Genomic DNA, 15,142 nt, shown 5'->3' on the forward strand with positions numbered 1-15,142 from the left:
AGAAATTATGCTGGACTGGTTTCTATATTTCTAGTAGATAAGAGAAATCCCAAAACAAAACAAAACACACACACACAACCTTGCCCTTCTGAGTTCCAAACGAGCTAAAGAGTGCTGTGCTTGTATGTCACTGATAGTTCTGATTTCTATGCTATAGAACATAATAAAAAGGATCAAAATGCCTTCCCCTTTGAACAATTGTCCAGTCATGGTCACAGAGTGGCTGTGAACTGTGGACAAAGGCTTCTGTCTCCATACCCATGATCCCATGAGACTTGCCAGCTTCAGACAAAAAAAAATAACACCTTTGGCAGAGAGTGGAAAGAAATGAAAATAATAGCTGAATATTACTTGACGTTGTCTTGGACAGGATAGGAACTAAAAGGACAGTAAAAACTCTTTGCCTGAAAACTTCTGATCCATTCAGAAATACCTGAGAAGATAACTTATCATTTTCATTTAACTTATCCACTAAAACCCAATAACTCATTCAGAGTTCATTCATCCCCAGAACTTGAGCACAATGACAGTTGATGGATTATAAAATAGTAAAGGAAAAGGCATAATGCCACAAGGATAAAGAAAATGGAAGATTTGACAAGGAGAAAGAGATTTTGAAAATTCGACAAGAAGATAAAGATTTTGAAAATGGGGAAGCAGATGAGTGGTCACTGAACTAGAAAATATGAGAAACGCAAGCCTAAGTAAGTGCCTACAGGGGGGCAGCCAAACATGTGCCACATATCCCTGGAAAGTTTCAGGCAGGAGACAAGATACTTCTAAAGGCGGGAGTGGGTATGATCCAAAAAATCAGAGGATTGGTTTAAAGTGTACATACGGAGCAGTTAAACCCTTACAATAGACACCCTCCACCATCCCAACGAACATGGCCTTAGACTGCAGAGAGTCAAAACAAGCACATTGAGGGTAGGAGGCCATACTAAAACCTGGGGATATTAAGCAAAAGAAAAATCTACATACTGATAAAAGAGACTCCCACTCCCACCTGGCTGGTAGCCAAGCTGCCATGTCTCAGGCAACAGACTGGAGAATCCCTGCCTGAGTTAACTGACAGGTTATGGACGTTCTGAGCCAGCTCTAAAACATACAGTCCCTGTGCTGGGAAGAAGTCCTCCAACAACCAAGTTCTACACATGGACCACAGAACTTCTGGTTAGCTTGCTGTTGCTATTCCTCTCTCTCAGATATGAATAGCTAACCCAGGACCACCAGATATATGAAGGAAGCCGATAACGTAAAGACAAAACAAATTAAAAACTAAAAACTGTACACTTGAAATGTAGATGGAAAAGACATTGCATTCTTAAAATAAGAGCAAGATGTTCCCTAAAAAGATACATTCAAAGAACAAGAGTCCTTAATACTTAAAAATATGATAGCAAAAGTTAGAAATCCATTCAAAGGTTTGGAAGATAAAGAAATCTCCCCCAGGGACTTTGCTAGCAGTCCAGTGGTTAAGACTTCGCCTTCCAATGCAGGGTTTGCGGGTTCGTTCCCTGGTCGGGGAGCTAAGATCCCACATGCCTCGCAGCCAAAAAAACCAAAAGACTAAAACAGAAGCAATAATGTAACAAATTCAATAAAAGACTTTATAAATGGTCCACATCAAAAAAAAAAAAAAATCTTTAGAAATCTCCCCTAAGAGTAACAAGAAGGCAAAGAGATAGAAAATTGGAGAGAAAAGATGAGAAAACTATAAGCTTAACTCAGGATGTAACAATATTCAAGAACAAGTAGAAGTTCTAGAAGGAGAAAGTAGAGGGGTGGATGAAGGGGGGATATTATCAAAGAAACAATACAAGTAACTTTTACAAATGTCCAGATTGAAGGCACCTAGCACGATAAAGGAAAATCATTTATACCAACATGATTATCCTGAATTCAAATTCTGGAGTTTAAAGGAAAATCCCAACAGCTCCTAGAGAAAAGAAACTGGTCACAGTGGTTAGAATGGTATAGGATTCTCAAGAGTAACACTGGAAAGTAGAAAGTATTGGGAATGATGTCTTCAAAATCCCTAGGGAAGGGCTTCCCTGGTGGCGCAGTGGTTGAGAATCCGCCTGCCGATGCAGGAGACACGGGTTCGTGCCCTGGTCCGGGAGGATCCCACGTGCCGCGGAGCGGCTGGGCCCGTGAGCCATGGCCACTGGGCCTGTGCGTCCGGAGCCTGTGCTCCGCAACGGGAGAGGCCACAGCAGTGAGAGGCCCGCATACCGCAAAAAAAAAAAAAAAAAAAAATCCCTAGGGAAAAATCTTCAAACCAGAATTTTATACCAGCCAAACTGTCACCAGGTATGGGAGTAGCATAGGAATATTTCCCGATGTTTAAGTTCTTAAAATTATTACTTTCCTTGCACACTTTCTCAGAAACCTATTAGCTGACATTTTCCACAAAGAGAGTAAGAATGAAAAGGAAAGGAGAAGATACTACTACCCAGGAAGTAAGTAACTGAATGGAAGAAAGAGGCAGAGCAAATTCCCAAGGAGAATGGTGAGTGAAAATTTCAAAGCAGCAGCCATGCAACAGGCCTGGAGAGTTCCCGATTCAGATTGCAGATGGAAAATTAATGATGACAGGAGAGATATCTCACAGACAAAAATGAAACCCTCGGCTATGTATGAATATATTGAGAAGACATTGTCCTACCGGTAAAGAATTTGGTGATGATTAGTGAGAAAAAGAAAATGAATCAAATATAAAATGAGGCAATTATTAAATCCAGGGAAAATAAAGGGTGATATAAGAAAGGGAAAAGAACAGCACGGTTCAGCTGAAATATGAAAAATATTTACATAGTCACACACATGAATTAGTATGATTTTATAGTAGGAAGTCAATATGTATATTACATAACACGAAAGTATCAAAAACTAAAAGGATAAACATTTACTTAGAAATATGGAAGCAAATAGAAGAAGAAAGAGCTAAAAGAGTCGGGAGTAGTTGCCTCTGGAGAGGAGTAATATGAGGAATGTTGAAGGGGTGGGGGGACAATGCTTTGTTCAATATAATTTTACTATTCACAATTTTGCACACCTATTACTTTGATACAAATTTAAAATGAAAATCAACCTTCAGACTGGTCTATCCTTTGGTGACCCATAATTAAACAGAAACTCAACTGTAATTAGAAGTGTCTAAATAGTCCCTAGAAAGGAGTGATTCCCAAATCTTGCCAGGTCCTAAGAATCTCTTCATCAGACTCAACTCCATAAAAGAGCTGTCCCAGGGCTTCCCTGGTGGCGCAGTGGTTGAGAATCCGCCTGCCGATGCAGGAGACACGGGTTCGTGCCCTGGTCCGGGAAGATCCCACATGCCGCGGAGCAACTAAGCCCGTGAGCCATGGCTGCTGAGCCTGCGCGTCCGGAGCCTGTGCTCCGCAACGGGAGAGACCACAGCAGTGAGAGGCCCGCATACCGCAAAAAAAAAAAAAAAAAAAAAAAAAAAAAAAAAAAAAAAAAAAAAAAGAGCTGTCCCAAATCTCTATTTCATAAATGGATGTGTAAGTGGAAGCCAGGCAGCGAAGAGCACAAAACGGGCGGGTGGAACAGAATCTGAACTTCGCAGTTGCTATTGCAGTGCTCTGTGTCTTTAGGAGCATTGTTCCCAGAAAGAACTCCAAGCTTATTTCCTGCAGCTGAAAGTTGCCCCTAAAGAAATCATCAGAGACTGCAGTACTTACCGGTCCATGAGGAAATGTGGTAGTGATTGTAAGAAACACCCAAGGCCCATAACCACACATCCGACACCAATCATTATAGGTCTATGCAGTTTAGTTCCAAAATAACTCACAAATATAATCAACAAAAGATTTCCTAGAAAAAAATTGATGTGAAAAATGAATATTTCAATTAGTGTGAACAAAGTCTAAATTAACAGCCTCACCCAATCATTGACTATCCAGCATTTATTGTATAATAAATATCTGAAATACTGGGATTGGTACTAGGGATGCATGAAATAATAAATGAATAGGACACAACCCCTGCCCTGAGGGAGAGCTCTGTTTCACAATGTCTTTTAACAGAGGTTCTTCACCTGCTGTCTATAAACCCCAAAGGAGTCCATGGATAGAAATCAGGTGCTCCATGAACTTGAGTGAGAAAAAAAATTGCATCTTGATTATCAGTAATTTAATATTAGTATTTCCTTTGACTGTGAAAGTAGACACAAACTACATTAGTATTAACAGTATGTATGATTTTGTCATCAATTATCACCAACAGAAGTTACAGGTATTTGCATACGACATTACAGTGGTTGCAGATACTTCAGAATATTATTGACACCGATGATTACTTCAAAATTAGTGTAGATGTTGTTATTTAAGGTGATGGTAAGAAGTACAAGTATTATTATATAAGCTGCTTTTAATATTTTGATCATTTTATTTCAGTATAATTGACTTCCTTTGTACCCTTATGGTTTTTATTTTACGCAATTACATTATTCTGAGATTATACGGCATCAGATTGCCAAAGAGGTCCTTGACACAAAAATGTTAATAACCTCTGCCAATCTCTTAGTGACTCTCCATTACCTAGAGGATAAAAGGTAAGTTCCATAGCACACACACACAAAGCTCTCCAATAGTCCATTTCTCACCCCTGCCCCATTTCTCCAGACCTATATTCTAGGAATTGCCACCTGAAGTGTGGCCAGTCCGTAACACTGGGCTGCACGTTGCTCCCTACACAAGCTACCATGCTGTTTCAACATTACGCTTCTTCTTCCATTGGAATTCTCTTCACACTTATCTAACCCTGCTTCGTCACCCAGAAAACTTTTACTTCAAGAGCCTATCTTCCTTAAGTGAGGTTGTGTCCCTCCTCTGTGTTCCTATAGGACATTGCATATACCTATGTCACCAAACTTACTGCATTCAGTTAGATTATTTTGCACCTATGCCCTCCATTAGACTGTGTGCTGAGTTTACACAGGGGCGATACAAGGAGTGACTTCTGACTCCATAGCGAGCAAACGGGTGGCGCGGAATGAGGTCTGAGAGAGCCGAACACTAGGAGACAAGATCAAGCGTCACCTGTTTCAGTTTCGCCTCTATCCCATCCTGATTCTTCTTCCAGATACTGATTAAAAATATTAAAGGTGACTTTCATCTTGAAGGAAGTAAAAGCCATTACAAAACTGTAAAGGAGTGACATTTGTATTTCTATGCGGGTTTGTTCACAGAAGCAATCTTTCCCTTCCTCATTCTTTCTTGCCTCACATTTTCCCAGTTGGCCACAAAAACCAGAGCCTAAGAATAGGCTTTATTCTTCCCTAAAGACTGTTTCTGAAATAAATTCAGCGAGATGTGCAAGCCATTTCTTCTTCCCTCTGCACTGAGAAAGGAAAATTGTCAACCTCCCAGAAACAATAGGAGAAGAAAAATATTTGCTTTTTTTTTTTTTTGAAAACAGATTCCTTTGTTTCCCATGATATCTTCTAAACATGAAAATAAAGCCCTAAGGGTTATCAAATAATAGATTAAATATTAGTACTCTAAACACTCTGCTAATCATGCTAGCTAACCAAAGAACTATTAGAATAAAAAAAATTTAACTATTAGAATAAAAAGTCCCATGATGGGATATGTGATGACGTTTAAGTGTTATTCAGGGATAAAATTGAAATGAATTGTTTCTCGACATATTTGAAAGTGAGCTAGGCTATTTAAGTCATTTTAGAAAATACATTCAGTCAGTTAAATGGTACAAAGCAGAAAATAAGGAGAGTAAAATTCAGACTAGCTCCCTGGATAAAATAATGTGTAAAAAGAAGTAATGGAAAAATAATTCATTACCAATCTCAAAGCTTCCATTAATAAATCCAACTAGAGATGTTGGGATGTTGAATTGTCTCTCTATTTGTGTGAGCATGGAATTCATATAAGATCCGGATAGTGTTTTGGATACATACGCACATGTTATTGCCAACAGAAACATCTAGGGAGAAAAAAAGTGCAAGAAAACATATGAAAAATTTATTTTTAAATTGTACATTTGCCACCCGTTGACAAAATATCTTCTACCAAAAGACTGATTGTCCCCAGCTCAAGTAACTCTTGTATTTAGAAGAAGCTTTTATTTTTTATTTTTATTTTTTTTGCGGTCCACGGGCCTCTCACTGTTGTGGCCTCTCCCGTTGCGGAGCACAGGCTCCGGACGCGCAGGCCCAGCGGCCATGGTTCACGGGCCCAGTCGCTCCGCGGCACGTGGGATCCTCCCGGACCAGGGCACGAACCCGTGTCCCCCGCATCGGCAGGCGGACTCTCAACCACTGCGCCACCAGGGAAGCCCTATCATTATTTCTATTGGGGAGTCTTCCTTGTCTTTCTACTTCCCAGGTAGCCTTGACCACTCACTCCCTATCTCCCCACCCTGCTGTGTGCCTGCTTCTATTACAGCCCTCAAGCACAGTGCACTTTATTTTTTTTTAAGGACTTTATTTATTTATCTGTTTGGCCGTGCCATGTGACACGCGGGATCTTAGTTCCCTGACCAGGAATTGAACCCTTGCCCCTTAAGTAGAAGCCCAGAGTCCTAACCACTGGACTGCCAGGGAATTCCCCACAGTGAACGTTATTTATGTGTTTGGGTGCCTATAACCTTCTCCCTCACTATACTGTGAGCAACTCGATGATAGGATCCATATGTGATTTACCTTCGTACCTTCGGGGTCTAGTAAATGCCTCACAAACAGTAGGCATCCATTACAAGTTTATTGAATGGATGACAGAGTCAGTATTCAAAAACATCTTGAAGAAGTAGTCACTGCTGAAAGTAAGCTGAATTATAAGGTGAAATTCAATAGGATTAAATACACCTAAACCAAAAGTTATCTGCACCAATTAGTTTGGGGAAATCTGAATAGAAATGTATGTGAAAAAGACCTGGGAAATTTAAATATCAAGCTCAATATGAGTCAAAATTCATATCGTTACATAGCTGCCAAGATAGTATAGCTATATCTCTAGCTATTTATCCTTTCATATTAAATACCAGTTGTAGACATTCTGTCTCTCATCCCACTGTAAATCTTTTCAGAGAACATTGTTGAGAGTGAACAATTTTCACATGGTTTTATAATGCAGATTTTACATTTAAAAGCAAGCAAGAGGGCTTCCCTGGTGGCGCAGTGGTTGAGAGTCCGCCTGCCGATGCAGGGGACACGGGTTCGTGCCCCGGTCCGGGAGGGTCCCACGTGCCGCGGAGCGGCTGGGCCCGTGAGCCATGGGCGCTGAGCCTGCGCGTCCGGAGCCTGTGCTCCGCAACGGGAGAGGCCACAGCAGTGAGAGGCCCGCGTACCGCAAAAAAAAAAAAAAAAAAAAAAAAAAAAGCAAGCAAGGCCTATCAAATAAAGTACAAATCATGTCTGAGAGAATAATTTCTTTTATTTAACACTTTAAGAAAGGAAACTAGATAAATCATGATGCCAGTGCTTTTCCTGAAACATTTAGATGGGCTTCCTAACCTGTACGGTTTTCTTCATAGAGTGAAAGCAACCAGTGGCTCTTGTGACTCATGTCTAGTGCAAGATAACCTCTGTATTTATAAAGCTAGTCCTACCAGCTTTTAATGATGCCCCAGAGTTTGAAGCAAATTTGTTGAAGACAGTCCTTTGATACTTTCTAAAAATGTTGCTTAATGAGCATATGTCTAAGGTCAGAGAGCCAGAGAAACCCGGCTAATTATGAAGCGATTGTCTCTTACTTTTACCCGGTAAACTTGTGCTTGCAGTATTTTGCTATCTCATTTCAGATCAATATCTAGTCCTGCCAAACTCCAGTCATAAAAAATTAAGGACCAATTGTTTATAAATAATACTTGACCTTTATCCACAAATGCTGTTATTAATAGTAGCTAATAGTTATTGAATGTTTACAATATTCCAGTCATTGTTTGAAGGATGTAAAAAGAAAAACATTCTATGAGATGAGTACTGTTGTTACCCCTTTCAGATGAGAAAACTGAGCCACAAAGAGGTTAAGCAACCTCTCTGAGGTCACACAGCAAGTCAGTAGTTGAACTCGACATAAACCTAGGAAGCCTGGGCCTCTGCCCTTACTTTTAACCCCTCAATGTTAGGAGATGGACATGAGAATTAGGAATAATTTAAGAGGATTTTCAAAATATATAATTAACAGAGCATTTCAGGCAAAAGTAATTTTCTAGCTCTATATCATGATTCTCCCCTTTCCGGTACATGTGTAGATCTTTCCTACACATGTATAAAGAGAAAACAGACTTTTGATAGGAAGGAAACTGGTGGCATGTCATAATTTGGAAACCACTTGCAGGCACTAGCTGTGGAATCAAGACAATTATCCAGATTCCTTGGTTTAAAATAAATTTAAATTTTGTTTGAAGGCAAAATAGCTTTGAGGCTATGCAAAAAGAATTTGCTCTGAAATAGTCAAGAATACCAGAAACAGCTAACAAAATGGGCATTTTTCTTACAGAGAATGATTGGTATGTTGCCAAAGCTTGAAGTAAACATTGGTTTTAGTGGGCCATTGTGAAGGCCTCACTGAATACAGATCAACAAAGCATTTCTGTCCAGTGAACCATTTTCCAGGAGAGACCTCCATACTCCTCTGACTTAGAAGCCCCAGAAGGGTGAACATTAAATTGGCCTTTAATCCAGGAAATTAAACCCTACTGTAATATAATGTGTGCTTGAAAGTGTTTAAGATACTGTCTTCCATTTAAATCCCTCAAAACTATTTCTGATTAAATTGCCTGAATCAATAATCCTATTTAGACACACCCTCAGTTACAAACCAACTTCATTAAAGCAAGAACTTATCAATATATCAGGTAGCATGACATTATTATTAGATTAATACATGAAGATATAAGCAACTTCACAAGGTCTCAGTTTAAAAATATATATATGGTACATATACATATATCCACATAAAGCAAGCCCATACCTTCAACTTGGAAAGACATCTTATTCTATGAGTTTCAATTCTTTTCTCAGTTTCTCCCATGTTGCTCTTCTGAGTGTTCCAAGGTATTTATGCTTTAAATCTTGATATTTCTTAGTTCTAGTCTTTTAAGAAGACAAAAATCTATTAAATTGCTGACAAAGTCATAAAGCGTCATTCTTTTGAAGAAAACACTGAATCTGAATAACAGAATCAGAATCCATTGTGTTAAAAAAAATACCTAGGAAGCGTCTGATTCATATCTAGAAAACAATGACATTAGAAAAGATTTAGTCATTAATTTTCCATTGAAAAAGTTACATCAAATCACTGTAGTTACTCTTTAGTGAAATTAAAGATTAGAACAGTTTGTTATGATCCCCTTGCAAAATAATGCCCACGTGGTTAAAACAAAGGTTTTTCATTTCTTTAGCCAAAGCAAATACAACTAAAGTGAGCTCCTTGGACTTACATGAAAATGCTGCTTTTAGGAACACACAGACTTTGATTTTGTTTGTACTAATAATCTGCTTTAGCAAGCCTACAAAGGCTCAAAAATCTCTATTTGGCCAGGCTCCCTCTTCAAGTTCTTTGTGTTGCAAGACTTCCCTGGAGTCTCAGGAAGGGAAACACTTTCTGGGGCACTGCTGATTCACGGAAACCTGGAGAGACATGGAATTTTAATCATGGAAATCGCCTAAGTAAAAATAACAAATAATTCTATGATCTGGAAAAGAATCCTGCAAGTTAAGAAGTGAGGTTTCAGAGAAGATCAAACATAGAAGTGGAAACCTGTATGCATACATATATCATAAATACAGATATATGTGTGTCTATGTGTATATATAATATATAGGTACACATTTTTATATGTACAATGTTTTATATCTAAAACAAAAAGATGATTTAAACTCTATGAAATTCTACTAACCCTTTGTCAAAGGTTTTGTCTATTTCCTTTCTTGCAATTAGGGCCATATTTTGTACTAAAACCAAAGTATTTCACTCTGACTGTATTTAATCTAGTAAATCTACTTCAAGTTGCCAGATGCTATCTTAACAGTATCCCCAGGGTTAATTGATTAAAATCCTCTGAACAATATCCATTTAACAATATCCCAAATGGCACTAATTTTTAAAACCTGAATCCTACTCCCCTATACACATGAAGGCAAGAGCCACTGAACAAGTATGTATGAGCTTAATTCTCTTTACTCATTCTTTTATGAAGACAACAAATATCCATCAGAAGTCTACTAGATGGCAGTCATTGCGCTAAGCACAGGATTTCAGCAGTGAACAAGCCAGACAAGTTGTCCTACAGACAATGTAAACTAGCTAGAGAAGTATAAGGCTCTGTGAAAGGTATTTGGACCCAGATCCCAAGGAAATTATACTTTTCTTGGGAGAGGTAAAACTTTTCAATAAAACACATTGGAATAGAACCGGACAGTGTATGATCAAATACAAATTTTGGGGTATGTAAGTGGTGAAAAAATCCATAGGTCGTAAGTGAAAATTATGAGAGACCTCTCTTGGCAATTCTGAATGACAATACGAATGAACTCAAGCTGAAATCCCTCCCATAAAATTCCAAGTCACCTTGAGTGTATTTCAAGTACATAACACTAGTTTTAGAAAAACCCATAGAATAGGATAATTTTTCCAAAGAGTGGAAACTGCCATTTTTTCGGTCTTCATCTATAATACCTCTGGTTTTATCATAAACCTCTCAACTGCTCTCAGTTTTTCCTTCTCGTACATTTAGAACTCAATCTCTCCCCCTTATGTTTTTTCTTGCCCCGCTCCCGCTTGCTTATATTGCAATATATTAGAGCTCAATATAGCTACCCAGTCACATGATAAAAGAGGGAGAGAACATATTCCTCTTGGTATCAAAGTTGTCTTCACTCATCTTAGTGGCTAAAAACATGCCTATTCTAAAGGCCTATTTCTCCTATATACCTGAGGAGGCATAGAAGTTGGAGTTGGTAACACAGAAAATCACCACGTCAGGGAATTGGTTTTCCTTCTATGCATTGTGATGTTGTGCAGGTTTTATCATGCCTCAGTTTGTTTCAAAATGCGTTTCCAGCCCTGAAAGAAGTTTTTGAACAGTTGTCTTTTCACTATAGTGTTTAAAGCTAAGCACTTGGAAAGAATTAAATGCGATTCATTTAACACTAAACTTTCCTTAATTTGCCAACTTATACAGTGAAAACATTTTAGGTCTTCAGATACTTTTGAAAAATTTTAGCGGAGGAAATTAAATAAATGAATGAATAAGATCTATTCTTTTAACTTAAAATTTGTAAATTCCAATAGTTAATGTCACAATCATTATTGGGCACTTTGGCCCCAAATCAGAGGATGCACACGTTGTTTCTTCATGTTCTCAACGCCGCGCTAGTGTCAGCTTTGTGAACGGTCCCCTTTTGTCAGCACAGCTTTGTTTACACAGTGACTTCTGCTCCTGGGATCACAGCATCACCGACAATCTCCATCAGTCATCACTGCTAATGAAAACGCTTTGCTGCAGGTTTATGGAGTAGAGAATCAGCTTATTTCTCTAACTCCTTCTCGACATTCAAATGGGAGCAGGTAACTAATTCTTCAGCTCAAATGTAGTTGGGTTTCTTCCACGTCTACTGGTCACGACTCTGCTTTTTGTGTTTGTTTTTATTTTTGTTTTAATTGTGGTAAAAGCACATTACAGAATTCCCTGCACACTTCTGGTTAGTGGATTTCTAGAACTTTTTCATCTTGCATGACTGAAACTCTACACCCATGGAATAGCAACACTGGGGCTTTTGACACCCCTCGGTTTCCAGCCCTTAATGACGTGTCTCAACGACAAGAGAATACAATTTTGTATCAAACAAATAAACGGTCTTATTGTGTTCTTTCCCCAGTATTAAATACATAGACATAGCTTTTATTATTATAAATCACCTGGGGAAATGCCTACATTTAATTTTATGTTAATCTCTCCTATTGAATTAACAAAATAAAGTCTTTACTTTATCATGGCAAAACTAGTAGTACATACATGAAGAAGATTTAGGAGAACATCCTTTCCCTGGGAAAAAAGACAGGGTCACGCCAGCAAAGATCTTATGAAAATTGTTTATTTCCAGAATCTTCAAATGGCTCCTAGCTCTGCAAGAAGAGAACAGCCTCTTGGTGGTATCCAGCTGAAATAATTTCAACCAATACCAAACCAAGCAAGTATGTGCCAAAGAAGCACATGGAGAATTAACAATGACTCTTTGTATGATGCCTACCAAATTATTTGGCTCCTATTAGTTACTTTTCACCAGAAATCAAAGAATAAGACATGGATCCTGCAAATCAGCCTTACAAATATAGGTATTATTTTAAGTCCAAGCTCAGAAGAGTTACTAGAAATGCATCACTCTGGTAAAACTAAGGGAGAAACTTAACTGGGCCATAGACTCATGCATATGATTTTACCATGCAAAGCACAGTATGGAACACACAGAAACACAAGTGAAAACCATCATCAGCCATCCAGCAATAAAAATAGCTACCCAGTTACTTTGGAAAACTTACTGCCTCGTGCTGGATAATAAACCAAGACATGGAAAAGTAAAGCTAAAACCTGACTTCTAAGTCCTTAGAAGAGCTAGTTGTGAATATCATCAGGGTTACATCTCATGCCAAGTAACTCTAGAGAATGATTAGGTAATTATGGGAATAGCCAATGTTTTCCACATTGGCAATTTCAACCATTTCATATTTCAGATTATTATCCCAATTTCTCTTCCTTTGGCCTGCACAGGCATAGTTTGAGATACAAAAACTTGTTTCTTCATTTAATTATGGCAAGAAAATATTGAACTCTTTTTTCTCATAGAGATAAGACTTCATCTGTTTATGAAGTTCCTCTAATATCTGAAAATCCAATAAGATGTTAGATTTTTTTCCAACCCAATTATTTATATATTTGTTCCTTCATACTAATGGAAGCAGCTAGATATAGTCAAAAGGTCAGACTTTAAAGCCCAGTTAGCTTGTGTTTAATTCTAGTTTAGTTGTGAATTGTTTAAACTCTGACCCTATTTTCCCTTACCTATGATGTTGGAATATTTATGCCTACCTTGCAAGATTGTTATGAAGACTGAGTTATAAATTTTACATAAGACCCCTAGCATGCTTGCTGGAATGAAATAGTCACTCTGTAAATGGCAGTGATTATTATTCATTCATTCCACAAATATTTATTAAGGCTCTACTACATTCCAAGCACAGTAGTTGGTGCTAGGAATACAAAGATGAATAACATATGTGCTTGCTCTCAAGCAGTCTCACAAGCTAATGGGAGAGATAGACAATTAAAGCATAATAATAGCTGCTTCGTGCCATCATGCAGACAATTTGAACTAAGTAATAAAAATAAGCAATTCATGAAAACTATTTATTTGGACATTCACTTGGAATATCACTTCGATACAGCATAGTAGTTTAAGGACTTGGGCTTCGAAAGGAGACACTACTGGTTTGAAAGCCTGTTTTTAAACTAGTTGGGTGATTCTGTACAAGTCACTTAATCCACCCATACAATGAAGATAATCTCTATCTTTACATAAATCAAGGTTCAGACAAGAAAATAGAACCCATGACAGGCAGTTCAGTAGAGGATTTAATTATGGGAAACTAGTTCTAAAGGCATCGGAAGAGTTAAAAAGCCAAACTGGGCAGACGGTGGGCCACCCAGAGATTTATGTCAGTGGCAAGTCTCTCTCACTCCTGAGAAGGTATCAGAAAGGGAAAAGGGCTGAGTTGCAGGAGCTCGAGCCCTTAGGGACACACAGTCACTGCCAGAGGCACCACATAATGCATGGAGCTGGAGAAATGGCTTTTCCCCTCTACCACCCCAGTCTCACACCAATACCTCCCACTGACAACCTACCTGGAAATCAGATGCAAGGGAACCTGGAAATTTTAATTTTCTGAAGTCAGTCCCATGGAGGACAGAAAGAATCAGAGGGCCCAATACAAGTGACCACGACACCACCAATCAGTTGTGATAAAATTAAATAAGATAATACAGGGGCTTCCCTGGTGGCGCAGTGGTTGAGAGTCCGCCTGCCGATGCAGGGGACGCGGGTTCGTGCCCCGGTCCGGGAAGATCCCACATGCCGCCGAGCGGCTGGGCCCGTGAGCCGTGGCCGCTGAGCCTGCGCGTCCGGAGCCTGTGCTCCGCAACGGGAGAGGCCACGACAGAGAGAGGCCCGCGTACCGCAAACAAACAAACAAAAAAAGGTAAGTTTAGGGGCTTTCCTGGTGGCGCAGTGGTTGGGAGTCCGCCTGCTGATGCAGGGGACGCGGGTTCGTGCCCCGGTCCGGGAGGATCCCACATGCCGCCGAGCGGCTGGGCCCGTGAGCCATGGCCGCTGCGCCTGCGCGTCCGGAGCCTGTGCTCCGCAACGGGAGGGGCCACAACAGTGAGAGGCCAGCGTACTGGAAAAAAATAAAAAATTAAAAAATTAAATAAGATGATACATAAGAAGTGCGTAATATGATACTAGCACACAATCAACATTCAGTGAAGGGTACCTATTGATGTTATTGATATTATCCCTTCAATCCTTAATGCTCTTTTTATTCTCAGTAATAGAAGATTCCGGAAATTTAACTAGTTTGCATAATTGGCCAGCTCTTGACATTACCTATGCAGACCCTGCAATCGCTATGTGATACCAAATGAGATTTTGTCATCAAATCAACTGATTTTTTTTTGGCCTCTCCCGTTGCGGAGCACAGGCTCCGGACACGCAGGCTCAGCGGCCATGGCTCACGGGCCCAGCCCCTCCGCGGCACGTGGGATCTTCCCGCTCCGCGGCACGAACCCGCGTCCCCTGCATCGGCAGGCGGACTCTCAACCACTGCGCCACCAGGGAAGCCCCAAAGCAACTGATTTTTAACTGGTCAGATATATTAACCAACTACTTTCGCATCAGGTAAACACAGCCATTGTCACCAAATCTTCACTTACCAAGGTATATCTAGCCTTCTTATTTAAGTTATATGTGGGGAAACTGTCCAAAGAAATTCAAGATACATAGTCTCAATTACCACTAAGTGCTTTGTTAAAATGTTTCAACAAGCAGAGTAAAAACAGTACATTAAAATCAGAAGGAAAACTTTTCCATTGTGGAAGGAGA

At 39.4% G+C, this 15,142-nt stretch overlaps 1 protein-coding gene across 2 annotated transcripts in view; it reads right to left on the bottom strand.

The window, feature by feature from the left end:
* Positions 1–15,142, bottom strand: part of SLCO1A2 (solute carrier organic anion transporter family member 1A2) — a 90,561-nt gene that overhangs the window by 36,643 nt on the left and 38,776 nt on the right. The window contains exons 2-5 of one of the 2 annotated variants that reach the window (XM_067010610.1): positions 9,427–9,616; positions 8,958–9,217; positions 5,826–5,967; positions 3,705–3,837 (exon numbers count right to left, since the gene is read on the bottom strand). In XM_067010610.1, coding sequence (XP_066866711.1) covers positions 3,705–3,837; positions 5,826–5,967; positions 8,958–9,017 — 335 coding nt within the window. In that variant the 5' untranslated portion in view covers positions 9,018–9,217; positions 9,427–9,616. Of the gene's footprint in view, positions 1–3,704; positions 3,838–5,825; positions 5,968–8,957; positions 9,316–9,426; positions 9,617–15,142 lie in introns of those variants that run through there. The other variant, XM_059080322.2, reaches the window with a different exon arrangement.

This window comes from Kogia breviceps, chromosome 12, assembly GCF_026419965.1.
Source record: "Kogia breviceps isolate mKogBre1 chromosome 12, mKogBre1 haplotype 1, whole genome shotgun sequence".
NCBI lineage: Eukaryota > Metazoa > Chordata > Mammalia > Artiodactyla > Physeteridae > Kogia > Kogia breviceps.